The sequence below is a fragment of the Choloepus didactylus genome, chromosome 22, assembly GCF_015220235.1.
Source record: "Choloepus didactylus isolate mChoDid1 chromosome 22, mChoDid1.pri, whole genome shotgun sequence".
NCBI classification, from domain to species: Eukaryota; Metazoa; Chordata; class Mammalia; order Pilosa; family Megalonychidae; genus Choloepus; species Choloepus didactylus.
Genome location: NC_051328.1, coordinates 36563858 through 36589130, shown reverse-complemented (window position 1 = coordinate 36589130; position 25273 = coordinate 36563858). Strand labels below are relative to the sequence as shown.

The 25273-nt window shown below is 47.0% G+C and overlaps 1 protein-coding gene across 1 annotated transcript in view; it reads right to left on the bottom strand.

Annotated features, from left to right (window-relative positions):
- Positions 1–10479: 10479 nt before the first annotated feature.
- BCO1 (beta-carotene oxygenase 1) overlaps positions 10480–25273 on the bottom strand; it is a 37273-nt gene continuing 22479 nt past the window's right edge. Inside the window, exons 7-11 of the mRNA XM_037815905.1 lie at positions 24621–24878; positions 16952–17057; positions 13942–14036; positions 12824–12935; positions 10480–11243 (exon numbers count right to left, since the gene is read on the bottom strand). Coding sequence (XP_037671833.1) covers positions 11005–11243; positions 12824–12935; positions 13942–14036; positions 16952–17057; positions 24621–24878 — 810 coding nt within the window. The 3' untranslated portion in view covers positions 10480–11004. The remainder of the gene's footprint in view (positions 11244–12823; positions 12936–13941; positions 14037–16951; positions 17058–24620; positions 24879–25273) is intronic.

Genomic DNA, 25273 nt, shown 5'->3' with positions numbered 1-25273 from the left:
AATGTTAAGCATCGACCATATGCCAGGCACTTCTGAGAGACCAAAAGACGTTAGAGTTGACATTTAAGGAACTTACAGGCTAGTATGGGAGAGGGTGAGATGTGCACATAAATAATTTCTAGAAAGTAGTAACTTAGATGGAAAACACAATATGGCCTGACTATCCAAATATACACCCTAGAGCAATCTCCTCCTTGAATGATGGATTTCACTCCCCACTTGCCAGTGATCCTGTCTTTGCCATCGTTCTGGCTCCCCATTTCCTCTAGGAAAAAGTTCAAGTCCTGTGCCGGGCATGTGAGGTGTCCACCATCTGACTCTCCTCCTCCCTCCCTACCATCTCATAGACCCCACTTCCTGCCATCCCAATCCCTCTACACTTAACCATCTGAATTCCTGAGCAGGCCTAGTTGTTTTGCCCTGCTAGCTCTTTGTAACTGCTGTTCTCTCCTGGCTAGAACCCCTCCTCCCCAACCTCGATGCCCGAAAAGCTCGCAGCTCCACCACCACCTCTAGGAAGTCTCTACTGGCTTCTTTCTGTCTACAGTGAGCTCTGGAATCTACCTCTCAAGCCAGATTGCTGGGCCCAAATCCTGCCTCTCTCACTTACCAGCTCTATAAGTCTAGATATGTAATTTAACCTGTTTAAGCCTTGGGTTCTTCACTGGGAGTCATTGTGGCCCCTGCTTTATATGGTTTTGTGGAGAATAAATGAGATTATCCATGTACAATTGCTTAACATAGTATCTGGCACATAATAAGTGCTCACTAAATGTTAGCTTTAAAAAACAGTTATACCCATCTTATGACATTCATCTCTTAATATATTGGTCTTTTCTCCAGACTGGAAGTTCCTTGAAATCAGAGATCATTTCCTTGTTTTTTTCTACAATTGCCACTTCTAGTAGCTCCCCTTTGTGGAGTTCTTACTCTGTGCAACTCCCTGTACTGGGATCTTTATGTTCATTACCCCCAACAAATCCTTCCAACCTAAAAGAGAGGCATTAGGATCTCCATGTTATGGTTTAAAAAATTGAGGCTCAGAGAGGTTAAAACCCACCCCAAATCCCTCAGCTACTTCATGGAGGAGCCAGGATTTTGGATCCCTGCTTCATTGTGAGCCTCTCTGTGTATACCTGGCACCTGTACAGTGAGTTTGCTAAGTATTAGTTGAATGGAACCGAATCCAATAAATCCAGAACCTTCCCAAATTTGTCAGAAAGGAACGTGGGTTTATTTGGGCTGCTCAAGTTGTGAATGTACCCCTCAAACTCCAGGCAATCAGTGACCGAGGCCCTTCCGGCAAAGCAGATAGCATCTTGCACAGGTGACTGTGTTTTCAATTTTTCCCTCTTGGGAAACAGCAGTTTCAACATCAATAATTTGTACTTTGTGACTTCAAGGTGTGCTCTTAATTGACACAATGCTGCCTTTCCAGAGGAACAGGTTGTCACTTTTCACAAAATTTGTCCTATTTAATGAAACTTTTTGTTTGATGTATAATTACCTGCTACCACTTCTGTTGCCATCATACAGTCCCAAGCTTTTAAAACGGTGTGCCAAGAGTCTTGGGAAGATTCTTTACAGACAGATTCTGGAAGCTTGGCCTCCCTAGCTCAACTGTAAATAAATCAAGAGCAGACACCACATCGTATCTGTCTGTATGTCCCATGGCACCTGATTTTAGTTAGGCAGGAAGTATTTGCCAAATTCATTTTCCAAGCACCTGAGCACTGGGCTGGACCTTGGGAGGGAGAAAACAGGAATCAGGAGCATCTGGTCTAGCCAAGGAGATGAGATTCAAGCATAAACAACTAACATCTGATATGGGAAATGATGTGTGTAGTGGGTGTATAGCAGAGAGCTTCTCTGGGCAGCCTCCCTTCTCAAAGCATAAGCTGTATTTAAAGATTGGTGGGGAAACATCTGACATTAAAACAAGCACGGGTGTAATGTGCACTGCAACATGTGCGTGCATTTTAGAGTAAAACACAAGATTTCAAGGTGCTATACATGGTAAGCACCCCCGCCTTCCTCCTAGATGAGATGAGTCTCCTCTCCCCTGTCATTCAGAGTGTTTTAGTGGATGTTGATGGTGAATGTTGCCGTTGGCATCAGACAGATCAAGGTTTCAATTCAGGCCTTGCTCCCTTACTTCTAACTGTGCAACTTTGGGCAAGTGGCGTGAGCTTTCTGAACCCCAGTTTTTCTTAATCACTTTTACTGTTTTATATAAAGCTTTTGTCACATACATTGTAGTATTTATATTTATTATGAGGCAATGAATTGTGGATGGATAGATGGATGGATGGAAGGAAGGAAGGAAGGAAGGAATAGGCAACAAACCAGTCCATCACCACATAGCAAAAATGGCACCTAATCCCTGTATAATTACTATTTTGTAATTCCACAGCATTTTACACCCTTTAAGCGCTCTCAAAGTCACAGAAAAATTAAAGAAAGTAGAGCTATCCCTATTTTGTCAATGAAAAAAGTCAAGGTCTAAAGAAATGTCCAGAGTCATGTGAAAATTGAAGTTGGTCAACTGGAGATCTGAACCAACACCTGGTTCAGCGTCTTCAACACAACTCAGGGATTTGTTGCAAGGGAGAGTAACGATGGGGAGAAGAGGGCACACCTTTCAAACTACTGCCTTTCCTTTCTGAGCTATGTGCAGCCATTAATCTGAGCTATATGTCATGAGGCACAGAATCACAGAATCCTCCAAGCTGGTGCATGCAGAGGCTCTTAACTTTCCCTGCTGAGAATCTGGAGCAAGCTACGGATTCTTCATAAGCCATGTGTTTAAGCACACACACACACATGGAAATTCACACGCAGTTTCAGGAAGTCCATGGGTTCCCTGAGGTCCCTCCATGCCCCCTCTGATGCTCAACACTCTTTAAAGTGAACATCCAGCGTCTAACCAGGCTATAGAAACCACAACAGCATGAGCAACATAAGAAATATCAGTGGCTGCAGCCAAGGACAACTTACCATCCCAGGTCTATAATCATTTTAATTTGTAAAGTTTATCTTTCAATAAATATGCAAAGCCAAACACCCATTTCCCTCCCAGACTTTCGCAAGCTATGGTGGAGATGAGAATGGAGATTATCTGAGTTTTATAGATTAAACTTGCCAGCATACTAATGGACTGGGGTGGTGCCCAGTGAAGTGTTGGCAATCAGAGATGAACTAGAATTGATCAGCCTCACCACAAGCTGTGCCTCTATTGTTGTGAAAGCTGAGATTCACCTCCATAGATAAAGAACCAGGCTTACAGCTGAGAGAGGCCCAGAGAGGCCACGCCATTCAGATGCTCATGCAACACATGTATTGAGCACCTACTGTGTGCCAGGGACTGCTCCTGACCCCAAGAATACATTTGAGACTAAAACTGAGAAAAATCCTCGCTTCCAGGAAGCTTACAGTCTGGTGAGGAAGACAGACCAATAGAATAAACATAATAAATAAGTAAATTACATACTACTTGAGAAGGCAAAGTGTGCTACAGGGAAAAAAGAAAAAGTTGAGCAGGGTAAGGGGATTCGGTGTGTGAGATGGACAAGGCAGGTTACAATGTTCAACTGGGGTCACAAAAGACCTCAATGAAGATGCGATTTGGGCAAAATCTGAAGGAGGTGGTAATACCCAAATTGCTGAGGGGTAATTCCTCAAAATGAAGGGCCAAGGAACTTCTAATAATAATGCTAAATAGTTAGCTTTCACTCATTCGCTCAACAAATATTTATGGAGTACAGTATGAGCTGGGCACTTGTGGATGGCTAAATAAAGGCCCCTAACAATATCCAGGTCCTAATCCCTGAAATTGTGAACATGCTACCTCATGTGGCAAAAGGGACTTTGAAGAAGTGATAAAGCTAAGGATCCTGAGATTGTCCTGTGTTATCCGAGAGGAGGGATAAAGGGGGATCTGTCTACAGAAGTGGAAGAAAGCAAAGTAGTGACAGAAGCAGGGGGAAGGAGGCAATACGGTGCAGGGCCATGAGCCGAGGAACGAGGAAGCTGGAAAAGACAAGCAACAGATTCTCCCCTGGAGCCTCCAGAAGGAATCAGCCCCGCTGACACTGTGATTTTATCCCCATAAGACTCCCTTTGGACTTCTGACCTCAAGAGACATAAGAGAATAAATTTGTGGTGTTTTAAGCAGCAATAAAGAACTAATACAGTGCCATTCTAGACACTGGGGATACGGTGATGAACAAAACAGACAAAACTCCCTGCCCACGTGGATGTCCCGTCCTGGACCACTCACTGTGAGCCGGGTGCTGGCCTGAGCCCTGGATTTGCAGCACCCCTTCAATCATCACGTCCACCCCAGGAGCTGATGCTCTTGTCCTCTGCGTTGGACAGGCAGGGAAGGGCTCGGGCAGGGGAAGAACCTATCCAAGGCACCACAGTCAGAGGAGGAACTGGGATTGGGACAGAGGCAGTGGGACTCCAGAGCCTCTTGAGCCATCTGAGTTTTCTGGTCATGCTCGATTTGCGTGGGTTCCTCGCGCGATGACTCTTTTGGATGTGCCAGTGATCTGCTTGTGTCATCTGTGATGTCATTGATCACCAGGTGGACTGGACCACTCTGGGTTCCTTTGTCTCTCACTGTGCCAGGGGTGAGTTCTTTCCCAAAATGAGGAAGACTGCCCTTGAGTCAAGCTTCTATGAGTAGCATCCTCTGCAAGAATCGCTCAAATAATCTTAACACTTACATGGCAGTAACAAGTGCCAGACTGTTCTGAGAGCTTTAAGAACATTAATTCATTTCATCACAGTAGCCCTGTGAAGTGGGTTCCATTATTATCCCCATTTTGCAGATGAGGAAACCGAGGCACAGAGAGGTTAAATAACTTCTCCAAGGCCATGGGCCATAGGAGTAGCAAGGGTCAGGAGCCAAGATCCATCCTCTTAGCTGCTTTTAAGAGTCCATTAATAAAATAGCTAAAACATATTGAGCAGCTACTATGTATCAGGCACACTTCATTTAAGTTTCACCACATTTTGGTGGACTGATAAGCAGTTTATGGATGCCTAGTTTATGGATGATGAAACTAAGGCAAAAACAGGAGCCAGCAGTGGGTCTGGGGTCCACTTTTTGCCTACTGTGCTACCCTTTTACAAAGCACCCACTTTGTACCAGGTCACCATAGTAAGTCCCGAAGGCAAGACATGAACAAGATTAAGACAATAAAGTGAGTGATGGAGAAGTTGGATTTTGGAGTCTCAGTAACTACCTATGTGATCTTGGGCAAGTTACTTAACCTTTCTGAGACTCAATTTCCTCATCTATATCATTATTATTATTATTTGTTATTGTTATGACAAGAAAGCTCAGTTCCTGCCCTTAAGGATATCAAAGACTAGAGAGGATATTAAAAACAATGTGGTTATCACGTCCCACCCACATTAATTCCAATGATTTCAAGGCCTCTTGATTGCTCAAACCAAATGGCACACAGGAGACAAAATCAGAATATAATGATGACCTTGGGACAACTCATGCCTTTCACAGTTACCAAAGCCACCCACCGGCTCTCCTACCTCTGGAGTGGGGTACGATCTACAGGCATGCCAGCTGCCTTCAGTCCTTCAGAACACAAGTGGATGTACATAAATAAGGAAAATACTGGTAAATCCTACCAGGATGTATGACTGTGGATGGAGCACAGATATGCTGGACTTACCTGGAACTTCACCAGGGCCCCATGATGACCTAAATCGCCACTGCAGGGGAGCCACGCCAAGCCCACTGCAGAGGAGTCCATCTTGGTTTTCTGGTCTCGGGACCACGGCCTCACCGGGGCCCTCAGAGAAGCTGCGTTACAGTCATTACTTGCTGGACCAAGGAGGCATCTTCCAGGCAAGGAGGGAGGGAAGGGGGATACATCTTTTTTTGTCTATCTGGAATTTTATCAACCCCCAAAGATGACCATGCAGCTGGGACAACTGGGTATCCACATGCAAAAGAATGAAGTTGGACCCCTGCCTCACACCACATACAAAACTTGACTCAAAATGGAGCACAGATCAGCAATAGTAGAGTTTCTTTGGGCAATGATGAAAATGTCCTGAAATCGATTTTGGTGACGGTTGCACAACTTTGTGAATACACTAAAAACCACTGAATCATACACTTTAAAAGGGTAGATTTTATGGTATATGAATTATATCTCAAGAAAGCTATTATTTAAAGAAACAACTGTTCACTCTTGTCTTTGAAGAAGCCATTAAGACTTCTCTTTAAGTCTTTAGTTGAGTGCAGATCAATCGGGGGTCTGGCTGAAATTGTGCCTTTTGCTATGACCCACCTTCGGGTTTTCCAAATTTACCATGTTCTCTCCTGACTTCAGGCCTCTGCACATGCCTGTTTCTCCATCTGAATTGTCAGTTTACCCTTCGCTACTTCGCTGCTCTCATCCTGGACCTATCAGCCCTCCTGGCTCATAAGAGGAGTATCCCCTCTTCTTATCCCCTCTTCTTATCCCCATTCCACTGTACTGTAGTGGAGTGTTTTCTTGACTGTGTCGTTCACTATACTGTAAGCTCCCTGAGGACAGTCGAGGCACTGGTTTTGTTCACCATTATATGTCAACATACATCACCGGGGGGAAAGGAAGGAAGGAAGGGAGGAAGGCAGAGAGGGAGGGAAGGAGGAAAACAATATGTATGTGCATGGGGGGGGGAATGGGGATAGGAAAGAATAGGGAAAAGGAAGGAGGGAAGATCTGGGCTAAAGTTATAGTAACATGTATCCATTTTTTCTGATTCCTGAGTAATGCATTTTCTCAGCCCTGTAGTCATTTTGACCATTTGACCCCTAAGATCCTAGAATGAACCTCATAGTTTCCTATAAATCAAGCCAAAAACCTTTGGCCTTTAAAGAAAACACCCAAAGCTTTGTTCTTCTACCTTTAACTCAGAAATCCCACCTTGGGAATGTAGCCAAAGAAAATAACAACAAAACAGCCTGAATATAGGGTGGGGGAGGAGAGTGAACGCTGGAATTTTACGCAGAAAGCTACCTACCTTGGCATTATTTATAGTAATAAAAAATTGGAAACAATCTAAATGTACAACAGTCAGGGAGTGGTTGGTTAAGTACACCTTGCCGTGTCCCAAAGATGCACCCATTAAAAGAATTTAATGAGCTGGGAAAATGCTTGTATCATATGTTAACTGAAAAAAAAAAAAAGGTTTTAAACTGATGTGCAGGTTTATAACCCGGTCACTAATATGTAAAACTGTATATAGGAAAAACAAAAAACAAAAAACAACCCACTGGAAAAAACACACCAGGATGCTTTCAACGGCTCTCTCTGGCTGGTGGGATTGTAGGCGTTGTTCCCCATTTCTTTTTTTAACTTATCTAGATTTTCTACAATGAACACGTGATCTTTATAATCAGAAAAAAAAAATTCCCTTAATTCTCTCACTCTTTGCACTGCCCTTTCTTGGGAAATTCACTCTATACCTCCTTAGGTTCAGTCAACCCACACCTGCCTCTTCCCCAGCTGCACCCAGTCTGCAGTGACCACTCGAGCAGCTCCTGAAGTCCCACCCACTCCAGGAAGACTTCCCTGATTACCAGGAAGCGAGGAGCTTCCGCACACCCACCCTGCCCAGACACAATGCACCCCGATCTCTCCCTGCAGGCTGTGCCCAGGAAAATACCCGGCCTCTTCACTGGTGCTCCACCTCGAGAGGATGCCAGCTGGCGCTGCCTGCCAGTATATGTTTCTCCAGGAGGTCTCTGTGTATAAACTGCCAGCAGGAAGTTGAAGTGTGGAGGCCACGGGTTTCATCACTGTTGGATGGTGAGGACGGTGGTGATGACTTTTCCATCTGCATGTCCTGATCTGCCATGGGAAAGACTTCCCCTGGCCATTTAAAAACCACCCAAACCATCTTTAAGCAGCTTCGGGAGTGATCAAAGGTGTTTGTGCTTAACCTGGACGAGTAACCTTCTTAAAGAAGGCAGCCTGGCACTGGCAACTTTGGTTGGGAGGAAAGGAGAATGAAGCAAGGAAAGGAGAATGAAGCAAGACTGCAGAGGTGACTCCAAGGCACTTGCGTTTTTCATGGAATGATTTGAGCAGGTCCACATCCAGTTTATTCCTGAATTGGAATCAAATTATAGAAACACGGAAGGGAAGAGTTAGTTGATCAGTAAATGTTTGAGCGCCTACTTCATGCCTGACAATGTCTTACAGCCCTTGGGAAATGCCATGGCTTGTCAAAGCAATCAACAAAGGCGGAGGGATTTTTCCCGTAGAGCTTCCTGGTCAAAGATTGCAACCACATGAAGCATAATAAGGAAGGCTTGGAGGAGAAGATGGACTTCTCTGCAGCTCCTTGAAAAATGGAGCATGAATCTCAGATCTTGGGGAGGTTTGAGCTAATCCCCCTGGTCTGCATGTGAAATGCAATGCAGTAAAAGATGAGGATAAATTAAGTATCTCAGCCTTGACCTGTGGTGTTTTTGAAACTGAGGAAGAGATGTGGCATGCCTGTCTTCCTCACCTGTCTGGTATTTCACCTCTCATCGTAAATAAGGTGAACAAACCATGGGCAGAGCTTCTCTCCCCACAGAGCTGCACCCTTTTTCAAGATTCGGTCTGGGAATGGGTTGGCAATTGGAATTGAGTAGAATGGAGGTGGGGAAGTGTGTGTTTTTATTCCACCCTCTTCTCAAATACTTGAAATAGAAGAAGTGGGTGTTGACGGTATTTCACATTTTTCATCTCTTCCCTCCTGCAACCCCAATGCAGACCTCAGAGATGCCATTAGGCCATTCTAGCTCCCATCTCCTCCTGACCCATCTTCACGTGGCTGGAGATACTGATTCCTAAAGGAGAGGCTGAGAAAGAGCAGATGGTCTCCACTCTGCCATCTCAGGGTCCATGTTTCATTGGGGTGTAGAAGCTGAGGGTGACAACAGAAATGCTGGAGATGACAGACAGAAGCCTGCGGGTACAGAGGGAGAGGACAGACGAAGGATGGCAGGAGAGAGGCGGCTTTGTGGAGAATTTTGGGTGTTGCGATTGGGTTGCATGTGAACTCTCTTTCTGGTCTTCCTTGGAAATCTTTGGTAAAATACCCACTACCTGTCGGTGCATTATGGACTTGAATCTGTTTGTTAGGGATTCATTCATTCATTCATTCCACAAATATTTACCGAGTACCTGCATTGTGCCAGGCAGTGCTGTAGGTGCTGAGGATAAAGCATTGAATAAAACATACCCACTATGCAATGACTTGGATGACTCTCCAGGGAATTCTGCGGAGGGAAAAAAGCCAATCGCAAAGGGTTAATACTGTATGAGTCCATTGATACAACATTTTTGAAATGACAAAATTTTAGAGATGGTGGTTGCCAGAGGCCGGGGGAGGGTGTGCAGTGCGGGAGGGGGGTGGGTGTGGTTTTAAAAGAGCAACAGTTGGGATCCCCGGTGATGGAACTGCTCAGGATTTTGACGGTGGTGGTCGATGTGTGAACTTACACTGATGATAAAGTTGTATCGAACGTCATAAATACACACATACACACAAAAGGTGCAAATAAAACTGGGGAAATCTGAATAAGATCAGCAGGTTTTATCAATATCAGTATCTGGGTGGTGATATTGTATGATAGTTTTGGGGGAAACTAAGTAAAAGGCAATGGGCTCTCTCTCTCGCTCTATTATTTCTTACAACTGCATGTGAATATACAGTTATCTCAAGAAAAATTTAAATTTACAAAACAAAAACGTAACAACAACCATGAAAACATACCCAACTCCCCGTCCTCATGGAGCCTTCAGTTGAGCAGAAGCTCATCATGGAATCCCCATTGGTGACTGAACAAAATCCAGGCTCCAGGAGGAGGCAGGTACAGCATTGGAGTGCGAATACCAGCCGTCCTCAACAAATGAGTGGGTGCTGGGAAATGATCCAGCCTGCCCTTGGTTCTTTCAGCCACGCACCTGGTACCTGCTGAACTCTCAAGATGAGACTCAAATGCCCATGGGGCTTCTGGTTAGCACACGGAGTCTGGCTTGTTCCCATCTGTCTCCATCCCCATCGCCACTTGGCTCGGGGGCACACCAACCTCCTTTCACCTCTGCCCAAATGCCTGATCTAACCTGCCGTACATAAATCTTAGAGAACCTTCTTTCCCCCGTGGACACAGACTTGGCTCACTGCTCTGGTTCTCAGCATCAGGCAAGAACGCCTCACACCAGCCATCGTCCCGGGACGCAGTCCTGGATTCCAGCCCTCAACCCTGGCTAGTCGGGTCAGCGTCCAGCCCCTTAACCTGCCTGCAAAGGGGGATTCCCACACCCATCTGTTAGTCCCATTCTTTGGTTGTACAATGAGGCATCTGGCTGGCTACATGCTGTCTGGCTCTACAACTCTATTTTATTGCCTTAGAAGAACTTCAGAGAAAAGAAGCCATGTAAAAATAAAGTGAGGTCTGACTCGACTTGAAAGTTTTTATTATTTGCATTATGCCATGTCTTGCACAGAATGACCACAATGCAACATGCCTTCCTGGCCACATAACTTACTAACAGGGCATGGTTGGGAAAGCTAGAATTCCCAGATGCCCCGTTTAGTCCATTAGAAGGAAGGAAAGGAGGGAAGAAGGAGCAATGATAAACATTTATCTGTCTCTTCTCTCATAGGTTAGTGCTTGCTCATTCTAAGAACGACGAAAACAGTGATTCAATACATCTGATTCATGGTCAAGGCCTTTATAATAAAGAAAAGGGGCTTTCTTTGAAGTGCTTGGAGTTAATAAATATTTGATTGACTTTCAAACAAGCTTTTTCGTGACTCAGATAAAATGAAAGAAAAGATTCGGACAGGCCCTTGTCTGAAAGTACTCACAGAAGGAAGAAGTACGAAATGAAACGATGGCCCTCCCCTCCACCCGAGAAAGGTGTTGAGTTTAGAGTCCTGCGGGATGCTGCCAGGTGAGGGACACTTCCCAGGCGACAAGCCTCAGCTCCGCCAGGTCTGTGGCGTCCCCTCGCAGGCTGAAGCCCTGTCCTGCTGCTCCTCGGGGGGCATCTGCGCTCTCGCTTTCTGGTCTGTGTCTGGAATGAACAGCCCGTGCAGATCCAGGTGCATGTCTGCATCAATGGAGGCGCGAGCCAATTCTGTGAAACTTTTGGCATCCAGAATAAGAAGAAAAGGCGGTTTCTGGGGATCAGTAGAGACAATGGCTGATAAGATAACACCTTTGGGGAACACAAAAAGAGATGCTCAGTGAAAAATGTAGCCTTGAACCTCTCCCAGCTGGAGGGGTAAGTTTCTCAGCTGCAAATCCCTGTCAGTTTTGTCAAAACAGAAGGGAAGTGAATTTGATATTCTGTATGAGCAGAAGGGAAAGGGCAGAGAACTATGAACCAGGGACCTGGTTCTAGAGCTTGGCTGGGCCAGACCATTTACCTCTCTGAACCTCAGTCTCTTCGTCGGGAGAGTGGGAATCATTGGACCCACCTTCACCAACTCTGGCCTGGTAGATTATGGCATGCTGTAGATTATTATATGTGTTGAAGAGTGGCTTTGTAGTCCTTTGTAGAAACTATACAGAATCAATGACACAATGACTGCACATAGCTAATATAAATCATTCAGCTTAACTTGGGCTAACTGCAGTCAAATGGACATTTGAATGAGCCCAATTCCCTTCTTGCATGTGCAGCATGCTAGATGCCTCATTTCCCCCCTCCTTAAAATGGAAAAACTCAAAGCACTCACCCTCAAAGGACAGAGGGTTAAATAAAATAATGCATAAAAACTTCCAGGAGGGATCCAGCATCTGGTCAACATTAGTGATTCCTCCCAGGCCCCCTGGGGTGCAGAGTGGTCAAGCACAGTGGCAGTCAGCTTGGCCTGGATTCAAATCGTGCCTTGGCTGCACAGCCTTGGCCGTGTTAGCTTGCTCTCTGACCTCCCCTTCAGTCAAACGAAGACCACAGTGCTCCGTACCCACTGAGAGAATGTGCCTGGAGCCCTGGCCCAGCGGGAGGGGACCCCAGCAGGAGGTCGTGCCAGCCTCCCTACCCCCACCTCTGAGGTGACAATGCCATGGGGTCTGTGGCCTGACATGCCATGCCTGGATCCACGACAGACCAGGCCAGGTGGAGACTCTCGCCCTTCTCTCTTGCGGGGAAGAAGCTGGCAGGCTCAGTGGGCAGACGGCCTCCCTGGCAGGTGTGGAAGTTCTATCACTGGCTTACCAGGTGGCACCCCCGCCCAAGGTTCTAGTTACCCTCCTGGACATTCCTGGGGGTGTGGGAAGGACATTTCTGAAACAGAGGCAGAGGCAAGGAGGGGAAGGAGCATTTGGTCATGCAGAAACCTGGAAAAAAGAGGAAGGCCACAAAGATGACTTTCTGGGGACTCTGCCAAAAGGTGACAGACTTACAGACAGGATAAAACTTGGATCCAATTTCCACTTAATAAAAAAAAAAAAGCGAGAGAAAATCTGCAAACCAGAAAAACCCTACTGTAATTAAGGTTGACAAAGGACAAACAGGAAGGAATGCTTGCCACACGTACGGAAAATAAAGGATCAGAGAACAAATTCAGAAATTAAGGGGAGAAACAATTGTGATCTGGCCCTGGCAATGGGTTTTCAAAGCCCAGTTCTCCCGCCCAGGGGTGATGTTGCTCAGTCTAGCATGTGGCTCTGGACACCCACAGATCCCGGCTCCGAAGCCCGACTGCACCAGCTGTGAGAGCCGGGGGTCAGCTGTCCCCTACCAGAGCCTCTGTTTGGGGGTGATCTTGAGCAGTGGCTGCGAGCACTTACCATCGTCCTCCTCCTGGGCACCCGGCGTGGGCACGAACAGGGGCTCTGCCGGCCAGCAGTGCTCCTCTCCCCATTTTAAGGCTGACTTGGTGAGCAGGTCATATTTCAGTATCTGTGCATCCAAAGAGGAGAAAGGTGGGAAGGCTGTTGGAGGCCGGCCTCGGACGCCGTGCACGGGAAGGCTCGGAGGCCCACACGGCGAGGTGCAGCCCGTTGACATGACCTCCCAACGATGTCCACCTCTGCAACAGCAGAGCCACAGGAACGAAAGGGGCTAAGCAACCTCCTCTAACTCTTAGCTTAGGTCCTGCTGCACCACCAAGCTGATACTGCACAGTGAATTCTTTTAAAAATAAAAATCCTGAACTTCTCTGGTGAGTGGCACTACTGATGCATGCCATGCAAAGCTTTCAAGTATAATGCGATTTCCCTGCTGTTTTGAAAGTGGGAGTTCCTGGGTCTCTCTCCATCTCCCGTGGGCCTGCGTCCCCCAGGCGGTGGGATTAGTGAAGAGTGACTCGGGGCGTGTGCCTCGTGTGCGTGGGAACCTTAATTTTCTTGCTTTGCTGCAGCAAAAGCTGCTGGCAGGTTTTTTTTTTTTTTTTTTTTTTTTAATGACTTTCCATTTTATCATTTGAAAGTGAAGATTTTAAGGGAAAGGGATGGCTGTACGCTTAGCACAGGCCTTGGGGCACAGACAGTGCTCTACGGAGAAGAGCTTGCAAAACAAAATGAATTCTCCAGGTTTCAGCTCCGCCCTTTCTGCTGGGACTTGGGAAGGCGGGGATTGGGGGCCTCCAGTTCATTTCCTTCTCTTCAGCACCTACTACACTGCAGCACATAGTAGGTGCTCAATTGCTATGTACGGAATAAAGAAATCAATAAATGAACTCTGGCCAAGACCTCTTGCATGAGTGTCAGCCAGTTCAGCATGGTTCCCTCTCTGGGGTGGTCCCTTAGAACTTGAAACCAAGTTTCCCACAATGACATCACTGTCTGACCAACCTCCTGTCCCCAAGGAGACTTCTCTCCTGGTCTCCCCTTTTCTGATCAAGGTCACCCAGTCTCCAACTCTCAGAATTCAGCCTTGCAGCCCACAATAACCCGGGAATGAGTACCTTGGTCGGGATTGGGCTCCACTGAACTTCTGCAGCAAAGACATATCGGTATGGTTGCCCATTGTGAGCATAATTAATCTGTGGTAATTCCAAGCCTAGAGAGAAATGACATAGCTGATGAAGCCACCGTCACAGGGGTCTGGGATCGTTCACATTTGGTTTGAGGCTTGGCATCCTCTCCACAGAGGCAGCTCCCAATCCCAGAACCCCTGAACTTGAGTTAGGTCCAGGGTTGGATCAAAGGAAACATGGACTCATTGGAATGAGGCAGCCAAAGGGCAGAGGGAGGGGAACATCTGATAATTACCCTGGCTCTATTAGAAGGTTCAGGAACAAGGTAAGATTGACCTGGGTTTTTAGAGTAGGGACATCTTTAATTACCCAAGATAAAAATCAAAGAGAATTGCATGATTAAAATCAGAGGCTACAGCGATTCCTTAACACTCTTTAAAAAGAGTACCGTTGTGCACGTGTGCATGTGTGTGCATGTGCGTGTGTGAGGGTGCGTGTGCATGCTTGCATGTGTACGTATGTGTGGTATGTTTATGAATGTGAGAGAAGCAGCATCAGTGGGGAATAGTTAGATAGATTGGGTGAATTCATATAATAACATACTGTATAAAAACAAAGTTTACAACACATTTTTTACTAAAGCATGAGAAAGTACCCAGACTATAAGGTTACTTAGGTGCTAAAGGCTAGTTATAGAATTATCTCCAAAATGAACAGAAAAAGCCTAGTGGTGTTGCTGGGGTTAAAACTTCCTTCCATGTGTATATTCTAGTGGTACCTTCTAAGTTTTTCATTATGTACGACTTTTACTTCTGTAATCAAAAAGAAAACTTAAAATGTTTCCATGTAAATGTACAGATATTTATATATGCCTGTTGCATCCAATTAAATTTCCAAGTCTGAATACTGAAAAGAAAGTCCCCCTACAGCCTTGTATGAACTAGTGCAGGCAACTGGTGCCAACTGCTGGAGAAGCTTAAATTTCCAAGACAAGAGGGAGCAGAGCTGAAGACATCCAGCAAAGTAGGCCTCGAGAAAAGGAACCTCGAGGCACAAGTGGTCATGAGACTCAGCTGAGAGTGAGTGGGAATGAACTATGGAGATGGGAACGAGATGCCCAATCCCACAAGTCAGTGGTCAAGAAGCTTCCGAGAGAGGTCAAAATGAATGTGAAGAGAAGGGACCACCCATAGACTAAAAAAAGGGGGAGATGCCCATAGTTGGCCTCAAATTAGACCTGAAACTTCTCACGATGCACTCAGACCCTGACTTGGGACCCCCCTGCACTCCATAAACGGCCAACCCTAGGCACTTGGTTAAGTACAGTATGAATCACCCCTGCCATGAAATTCTGTGCAGCCATTACAAGCCAGACTCTTGAAGAATCTTCAGGATGTGGGAACATGCTTGCGTTGCATCACTTAAGTGAAAGAAGCCATTTCAGAACCCTCTAGATGCTATGAGACATTCTGTAAAAGTGTAAATGCAGAACTTAAGGGCTTTAGAATCAGAGAAACCTGGGTTTAGGTGCTGGCTCTGCTGCCCATCTTTCTGCAAGATACCTAATAGCTCTCAGCTTTGCTTTCCTCATCATTAAAACAAGAACGGTAAGTAGCAACCCCTCCCTCTTAGAGTAGCAGCTACCAATTATTGAATTCTCTCCTATGCCAGGCCCTAAGCTGAGCCCTTTATGGGTGTGAACTCGTCTAATGTCCAATAATAATAAGATGAGGCTGTTGGGATGAAATTAGAGGACGTCTGAGATGCCACTAGAATGTCTCCTGGCCTATGCTAGGCAACTCATCCATGATGGAAAGACGGGATGGAAATCTCCAAAGTGTTGTGTTGGGTATGCGAGCATGAGTGATTTGTCTATTTGTTTGCATTTCAGGAATGCCCAAGGTTGCTACAATAAATAAGAGTTCTCTTCTCAGGAAAAGAAAGGGCAGAAATTGTTCTTACCTCCATCTGCCCATATGGAGAAAGAACTGGGACTAAGATCTATGTATTTCTTTCTAGAGACCCCAAGAGGCTGGGGTCCCACATGGACTGGTTACAGGATCCCTGGAACACCTTCTACAGAAGTGGATTTGTAGGGGACAAATCCAAGGTCATCCAAAGTGAGGTCACAAAGACTGTGTGTCCTTCCAGATGCCTAAACCTGGCATTGGGCAGCTGACTGAACCAGGCCTTGTGATTAAATCCACTCTCCCACCCTCCAGCTGCACATCCTCGGGCAAAGCCAGTGTATTCTGCACGTACGAGTTGAGCACAGATCCCTCTACGCTGGACACTGTCACATGCTGGTGACATACTGTGAGCACAAAAATACAGTCACAGCCTAGAGGACATACACTGTAGGGCAGGGTTTCTCACCCGGGTGATGGTTCCCCCACCCCCACCCCCAGGGTGCCATCTGGGGGAGGGGGCTACAGGCACCCGGTGGGCAGGGGCCAGGGATACTCTCAACATCCTACAGTGCACAGGACAGCCCCTGCTGGAAGGAATTACCCCGCCCTGAATATCAAGTGAGAAAACAGCCTCTCACAGAGGCTGAGAAGCCCTGTGCCAGGGGCTGTGAATTCTATTCTAGGGGGGCTATATTCAGTGTGTAACTCAACCTCCCTGAGGCCTGGTTTTCTCATCTATAAAACAGGGTTGATAATACCTTCTTTGTTGCATTATTGTGAGGGCACACAGGTAGATTTACAGACACACTTTGCCTGGTACACGGACCCCTGTGCAAGAAGTGGCAGCATTTGCAGATGCCTGGGAAAGTGGGCTGGTCAACCAGCATCCCAGTGCCTGCCTTTGAGGTGTGTATTAAAGAGATGTGGCCCAAATGCTTTCCACTGGGGCATCCCAAGAGCCTTCCTCCTGGCCCCTGCCCGGGCACATCAGCCTCTCCTCTGGAAGGAGGTGCCATATAAAGAGGCCCTGGGAGTCTCTGCGAAAGTCCGCCCCTTGCCTAAACGCAGCGAGAGAGGATGCATTTTACCTTCGTAAAGCAATTCAGGCTGGCAGTAGACTTGGTCATCCTTTTCCTTCAGGGCTGTTGCTGTTGTGGAGGCCAGCTTGATTAAATTTGCACCCACTTCTGCATTCTGAAAAGAACCGGTTTTCAATAAAATGAGACCTTGTTATCCCAGAGCAAACATTGGCTTTACCAGCTACATTTAAAAGAGTGCTTTAGCATACGTCATCTTGTTTTGGCCTCATGTTAAAGGCAGGAAGTAGCTACTAGGCTGTTGTTGTTATTCTTATTCTCAATTAAAAAAGAATGAGAATGGGCAACATGAAGTGAGCCCCCAAGGTTGCACAGCTAGTAAGTGGTGGACACAGGACACCCAAACCTGCGGCTCTTTTCCTTCTGTCTTAGCCCTCAGAGGCAAAATTAATGTGCTTATAAGAATAAGTTCTCACTTTTTAAATACTGGATGATTCACCTACTAAAAAGCTGCATCAGTCATTAAAAGGATGTTTATAAAGAGTTTATAATAACATGAGAAATGCTTATGATATAATACTGACTGAAGAAAGCAGCAGAGCTAATTGCATACGCAGTCTGAGCCCAACCATGTAAAAAAAAATTTACATAGAAAAGAGACTGGGAGAAGCAGACCAAATATTAACCATACAGTGGGTGCTGGGATTATGGGAGATTTCATTTGCTTTCTCTATGCCTGTCTGTAGTTCCAGTATTTTCTCCTATGAAAATTGATCACTGCTAAAATGAAAATAAATATGCAATGAAAATGACTTGGGAGAAAAAGATCTTTCATGGGCATTTCTCGGTCTCAAGTTACAATCAGACTTTGCTCTGCTCAGTACCTTACCGTCATCTTTGTATACCCCGGAGAGGGACTTAATGTGATCAATTACATGTTTACTGAGCATCTATGACTCCCTGTTTTCCTCACATACAAGGTATGGAAGCTTGAGCAAGTCACTTAGCCTCTCTGTAGCTGACTTCTCATCTGTCTACGGAGGGAAGTAATAGAATATACATCATCGCATCATTGCCCAGATTAAGTGAGGTGATCCATGCAAAGGGTTTACAAGAGCACCTGATCAACAGTGAGCACCGGACAGGTGTTAGCTGCTGCTTCTGCTGCTGATGAGATTGTTATTATTATTGTTGTTGTTGTTGTTACTATGTTGCTGCCACTACTGCTGCGAGCGGGTTCAGGGTTGGCCCTAGAGGACACTGAGGAACCAGGCCCCAGGTCTCTGTCCTCATGGACGGCAAGAGGATTAGCGATATGATAGACGTCTCCTATTCAAACTCCTCTGTACTTTCTAAATTTTCCAAAATGAGATTTTATAATTAAAGCAAACCCATTTAAATTATAGCAGCTATCTGCTGGGAGTGGAGGGAAGCTTCCTGGATTCTAGAGGCCTAATTGCAAACATCCTTAGAGATTTGTTTCGTTCAATCCTTCAATTTATAGAAATTGAAACTGAGACTCAGGAAGGGAAGGTGATTTGTTCAAAGCCACCCAAGGAGCAGCAGCACCTGGGCCCAGGCCTCCACATTGCAGCTTCTGCCGGGGAAAAAAAGAGCACTGCAGGCAGGAGCCAAGCAGGTGCAAAGGCCCCGAGGCTGGCTTGTCTCAGTCCTCTGGGTTTCAGCTCAAGCATTGCCTGCACAGAGAGGCCTATCCTTACAACTAGTCTGTGTTTTCTCCAAGGCATTCTTCTGAGCTGTAAATATCTCCTTTATGGGTATTTTCTTTCTTGCTCGTCTTCTCAGCGAAAGCAGGGACCAGATCCGTTCAGCCCCCGGCACACAGTCAGCTCCCAGTAAATAACTGTGGAATGAATGACTGAATGCATGACTCAATAAGTTTTTCCTTCAGTTGTTAAGGGGAGAAACATCTGCTTTGCAGGGTGATTTTAAGGAGGCAATGAGATGAAGTGCATGAAAAAGTAGCCCATCACCAGGCACATCAGTGGTGTCTTATTAACAGAAGCTTTACACGCCTCCTACAGCCCAACACTACAAATCGGGTCCAAGGCCCCGCCTGGTGCTTTGCAGGACCCGTGACAGCAACAAGCCTCTCGTGCATGTCCCAGACTTGATTCTCAGTGAGCTGGTCTGCAGAGAAGCCATGCAACTCCAGCCCAAAACTGGTCAGACAGGTCGAGGGATAAAATGTGAATTTTTCCACACAAGCAGTAACAAACATGACTCAGCTTCTTTTGGTGGCCCGCGTGCTCAGCATGGGGAAGAAATTGCTTTCCAGCCAGAATTAACAAAACCCTGCAGGCTTGCCTTGACCACCCTAAACTCGAGAGAACTCCCAGGAGAAGGAGTAATCTTTGTAATCCCTCAAACACTGGCTTTGAAGTCAGGAAGCCCCAGGTGGGAAATCCAGCTCTGGGGGTGCTTTCTAAATGAACTGGAGAAGACCCTTCCACCTTGCTGAGCCTGAGTCCTCCTCTGTAAAATGGGTGATTCAAAACTTTTGGGCTGGTGGTCAGGTTAGGTGGTGAGCAGCTAGTGCTGCTCCAACGTGCCCCAGAGGATTAGGGTTAGGATTGAATTAAATAACAGCCGTGGAAACGCCTGGTACAGTGCAGGACACACTGAAGGTAGGAACTGGGAGCAAGATGTACATGTACTCAAATCCCACGAGCAATCCTGCCACGTTGGGCAAGTCACTTTCTCATCCGTAGGCAAGGGAATATTAAATTCCTCCGAGGGATGGGATTAGGATTAGGTGAGAAGCAGCACATAAAGCATGCATGAGCTCCTGAAATTTGCAGGGCCCAGGGCAAGAGTATAAGAGGAGACCTATCTACCATAGGTCCAAATAGATCAAGCAAATTCCTGAGTGAAATACTCTTCTCTCTCCATCATTCCTTCTCTGTGTTGTGCAACGAGGGTTTTCCAAACAGCCACCACCAGCCATAGGAGGCTATCATAATTTAATTTTAAATTAATTAAAGCAAATTAAATTGATAATTCAGTCCGTCTGTCACACTGGCCACGTTTCCGGTGCTCAACAGCATGCGTGGCCAGCATCTAGTGTACTGGATGGTGCCGACAGGAAAGGTTCCCGTTTCTGCAGAAAATTCTATTGCACAGTGCGGGTTTGGAAGGATGGGCGTGAATTTAGAATTCTAGGACTCCTTGGAGTTCCACACTGGGATAGGGTGGCCTGGGGAGAGCCAGCCCCTGGCCCCCGGCCCCTGACCCCCTTCCCTTCCCATACCCAGCTCCATCCCTTGCTTGCAAGCTGCACAGACACCCCGCTAGCACAACCAAGCCAACGGCCAACACTGGCCCCTTATGGGTTTAGGGTGGGCACGCTAGTGGTGCCCTTGAGGCAGCACTTGAAGCCCTGCTGGGGCCATGTGGGCAGGGAATTCTCAGACCCCAGGTATCTGGGGCACGGTTGGGGTGAGGAAGGGTGCTGCCCTGGGTGGACATGACCCCTTGACCCTGTGAACCCCTCACCCTGGGGAGAAATGGAGAAAGGCCAGAGCAGGGCCCTCCAAAGTGCCAAGCCCAGGGCAGGACCCCCGGGACACGGCAAGCCTTCCATAAATGGCAGCTTCTGACAGTCTTTGTTTCTGCCTTTGGAACAAAAAAAGCAAATCTCCCAAAGAGGGAGTTGAAGCTACCCCCTTTATGTCCTCCTGCCACTGTCCCTTCCGCATGGAGGGTGTCGGGAGAGAAGGTGAATGCTGAGGAGCCCACCTCTGAGGCCACAGGGAGCCACCCCGGAGGCGGGCAGGGAGGCCGGCTCCCAGCTGCCTGTACTTGCCCATTTCCCGCCCCGCCCAGCCCCCCAGCTGGGCCCTGCCTTCGACACCCCCGCGCCGCCCTACATAGGAGACTGCATGTGCCAGGGGCCCTGGCCGCCCCACCTTCGCTTTGACCCCAGCTGGCACAAACCTGCCGGAGAATCTGGGGCAGTGGGGAGGTCTCCGGCTTCTCAGTATAATTCACGATTTCCCGTTCTGGGTGGAGAGCACTTTTAACCTGGCAAATGTTCTATAAAAATGTTCTGAAAGAGGACCTGCCTCCCATTTTTTGTTCATCCATTCTTTCACTCAAAATATTGACGAGCTTAATGAGCACCTGCTAAGTGCCAGGGCCTGTGAGGACACCAGGGACAAGCTGCTGAACAAGGCAGGGAGCTCCTGCCCTCTCAGACCCTGCCTCGACAGGAAGGGGGCAAACAAGCTCATTATATTAGAGCTAAATGTCTAGCAAAAAGCCACAGACACGCGAACTGATCTGAGCACGAGTCATGGGGCCGAGGGCTGAAGGAAGAGCGGGGATTTGCTCGACTCAGTGGTTCTCTCCGTCGCCTGGGGAGCTGAAGCCCTGGAGACAGGCCTGGGCACCACCCCAAAGCTCCTGCCTGATCCCAAAGTGCAGCCAGGGATGGGGCCAGTGGATGGGGATGGCGGTAGCAGGTGTGACGGCAAGAGGACACTGCTGTGGGCAGCGGGCGCCGCCACGAGCAAAGGCCCCCGCCGGAAGGAGCCTCTCAGAAGGGACAATTGTCTCCCCGCGGTCACTTCCTTCATAAATCTTTGATTTGCAGGGAGTCAGAGCCACATGTTGGGCATGTTAGGCCATGTCCGTCTGCTCGAGTCCCTCTTTTGATAAGCCAGCGGAGTGACTCGAAACAGAAGTGAAGAAGACATTTTTAAGGGACAATAAAGAGCAATTTAAAAGCGTGGCCAGAGCTGCCCTTCCCAGAGCTCAGTCTTCTCTGCTAGTTTCAAAGCAGCAGGTGGCTCACAGGCAGCCTTTAAAACATACTTGCTAAACTCCTTAGCTTGGTTCCAAGGAAGTAAATTATTTCTCAAGAGAGCAGAGCGGGATAAAAGGCTCTGAACTCCTCTTTGTTGCTCAGATGTGGCCCTCTCTCTCTGGCTAAGCCAACTTGGCAGGTGAAATCACTGCCCTCCCCCCTACATGGGATCAGACACCCAGGGGAGTGAATCTCCCTGGCAACGTGGAATATGACTCCCGGGGAGGAATCTAGACCTAGTAATGTGGGATGGAGAACATCCTCTTGACCAAAAGGGGGATGTGAAAGGAAATGAAATACGTTTCAGTGGCAGAGAGATTCCAAAAGGATCCGAGAGGTCACTCTGGTGGGCACTCTTATGCACAATATAGATAACCCTTTTTAGGTTCTAATGAATTGGAACAGCTAGCAGTAAATAGCTGAAACTATCAAACTACAACCCAGAACCCTTGATTGTTGAAGATGATTGTATAAAAATGTAGCTTATGAGGGGTGACAATGTGATTGGGAAAGCCATATGGACCACACTCCCCTTTGTCCAGTGTATGGATAGATGAGTAGAAAAATGGGGGAGAAAAAAAAAAAAAGGCACCCAGTGTTCTTTTTTACTTTAATTGTTCTTTTCCATTTTCATTTTTATTCTTATTATTTGTGTGTGTGTGGTAATGAAAATGTCAAAAATTAATTTTGGTGATGAATGCACAACTATATAATGGTACTGTGAACAACTGAATGTATGACTGCATGGTATGTGAATATATCTCAATAAAAATGAATTATAAACAAAAAATAGAAAAGAGGCTCTGAACTCCCGAGGTGTGTGGGCACGGGAGGTGGCCGGCTCCCCTCTGCACAGCAGCCCTCGGCTGGGGTCAGAGAGTCTGGGCCTCGGGGTTTGCCACCCCAGTGCCTTGTGATCCCCCCTGCTCCCTGGAACAGGAGGTGTTCCCTAGAGCAAGGGACCCAGAGTCCAGGGGCTCAGTGATTTTTATGGGACGTGGCCCTGAATCACATGGGGGAGAAAATTAATTCCTTTTTCTCTTCCAATCTTCCTGTGCCCCGGAGAACGTCTCAGTTAGGTGCCACTATGTCTTCAATGCCCAATATTTTAAAATATCATCTGGCTAGCATCTCAGACCTTTGCTTCATCTCCATTGTTTTATCCCTAATATCCCTAACCACTGTCTTCGAATTGCAGCGAGCAAGGCTGACTTCTCGTTGGATAATGAGATGTTTCCTTTCAAATGAGTTAAGTAAAGAGTGAGTTGATTTTACACACACAAAAAATGATTTGTGAATGTTAATAGAGGTGATATAAAATATGGAAAAAATTATGACAGAAACACACAATGACTGGGGGGGGGAATCAGAAAGAACCCCAACTCTGGAGTCAGGCAGACCTGGGTTCAAATCCCGGCTCCCCTGTTCACAGGCTGGGAGCACAGCTGAACCGCATATTGGAGAACCCACTGCAGTGGGCACGGGAGAAGTTTCCTTCAGGCCTGCAGGGGTTGGGGGCATGGGGGGGGCGGAGAGGAATCAGCATGACCTAAGGGGGTTTGTTCCAGGACTTGGGCCTGGGGGAACAACAGTCATCCCCCACTCAGTGGTCACAAACAAACATGACAGGTGCAGGCTCCCATCCCGGCTCTGCCACTCTGGGCTGTGTGGCCTTGGGCATGTTCCTTAACCTCTCTGAGCCCTGGTTTTTCACCTGTAAAATGAGACTAACATGAGGACCTCACGCAAAGGTTGTTTTGATCATGAAGTGATCATAAGGTCAAGAAAACGCTTAGCAAAGTGCCTGGTACGCTTCAAGCCCTCAAAATTTAATTTCCTTTAATTTGGTTTCGTTTATGTCAATTAAGTCATGAAGTCAGTGGGTTCTGGAGCCAGAAGCTTCTGTAGCATCTGTCAGTCAAGCCCGGAGCCTTGGCAGCAGTCCCTGGCTGAGGATGATGTCTTGCCTGGTGGTCATTTTTAATGCAAGAACAGGATGATTTGAGAGCTGGGTGTGAGGTAAGCAAATTGTGGTATATCCCTGCCTCGGATTACTGAACAAATATTCAAAATGACATTGGAGATGAATATTTAATGTCATGGATGCGTGTTGAGATACACAAATAGGTGAGAAAAGCAATACACGAAAGAGCTGTACACATTTGGTCATAAAAAGAAATGAAGTTCTGACACATGCTACAGTGTGGATGAACCTGGAAAACATCATGCTCAGTGAAAGAAGCCAGACACCAGTGGCCACAGACTGTGTGATTCCATTTATATGGCATCTCCAGGGTAGGCAAATCCACAGCAACAGAAAGCAGACTCCTGGTGGCCAGGGGCTGGGGGTGGAGGAGATGGGAGACTGTGGGGGTGATGGCTGAGGGGGTGGGGTTTCTTTGGGGAGCAGTGAAAATGTCCTAAAGCTGACTGTGGTGACGGTTGCACAACTCTGAATATGCCAAAAGTCAGTGAATTGTATACTTTAAATGGGCAAATTGCATGTTATGTGAATTATATCACAATAAAGCTGTTAAAAAGCCATGTAGCATGATTTTTTTAATTGAGATATACATATACATGCATACATATATACATATAACAGACATGCATATACATACATACATACACACAAACATACAAAGACTGGGAGACAACACAAATATACCCACACATGATAATATTGCGCTTATGGGGATTATATTTTTCTTTTTACCTATATTTTTACAAATTGCTACCATGAATACATACCACTTTTATAAAAATAATGAAAAATGTTTTATGTTTTCCTTTAAGGACAATTCATTTTTGGAGTTGAATGTCAACCAAATAACTGCTCCAGAGATGTGCTAAGGTCTAACCGACTATGATGACTTTCTTTTCAACCCTTACCTTGTCCACCTGGAGGGGCACGGCGAACCTCCTGAGGGTGGGGACGGAGGTGAGCCTGGAGTTCTCCTGGAAGTCCTGGTTCAGGTTTGCCAGGTAGAAGAGATCGTAGAGGCTGCTGTCTTCGTAGGCGATGACGTCAAACAGGATGCAGCCATCCTCTTCGTAGGCGTTGATGTGGTGAAAGACGACCATGGCGTTGGTGTAGAACCTGGCAGGGACAGGCTTTCTGGTCCTCCGGTCCACGATGTGGATGTACGTCTGGAAGAAGATGGACATACGTGTCCGGCTGCCCCCGCCTTCTAATGCACAGTCCTGCGGCATCTAGGAACTGGAGTCAGGAGATGGGCAGAAAGCCCGGCTCTGCCCTCCACCAGCTGGGTGACCCTGGAGGCCCCTCTCTGCTCGGAGCCTGTGTGTCCCACCCTCAGAAACACCAGACACATTAAGTGCCCTGAAAACGGGATCTGTTCCTTGCTGCATTTCCGTGACCTTATCTTTAAGATGAAGAGGAGGGAAACTTTGCCACTGCGGCCTTTGGAGTCACCTCCAGGACAGGTTGTCCCCTTGTCCAGCCTCTGACTACAGTGCCATTCCAGCAGGCCCCTGACACTGCCCACGCTGGACAGAGTCTCCTGGGCCCTCCGGGCCTCCCT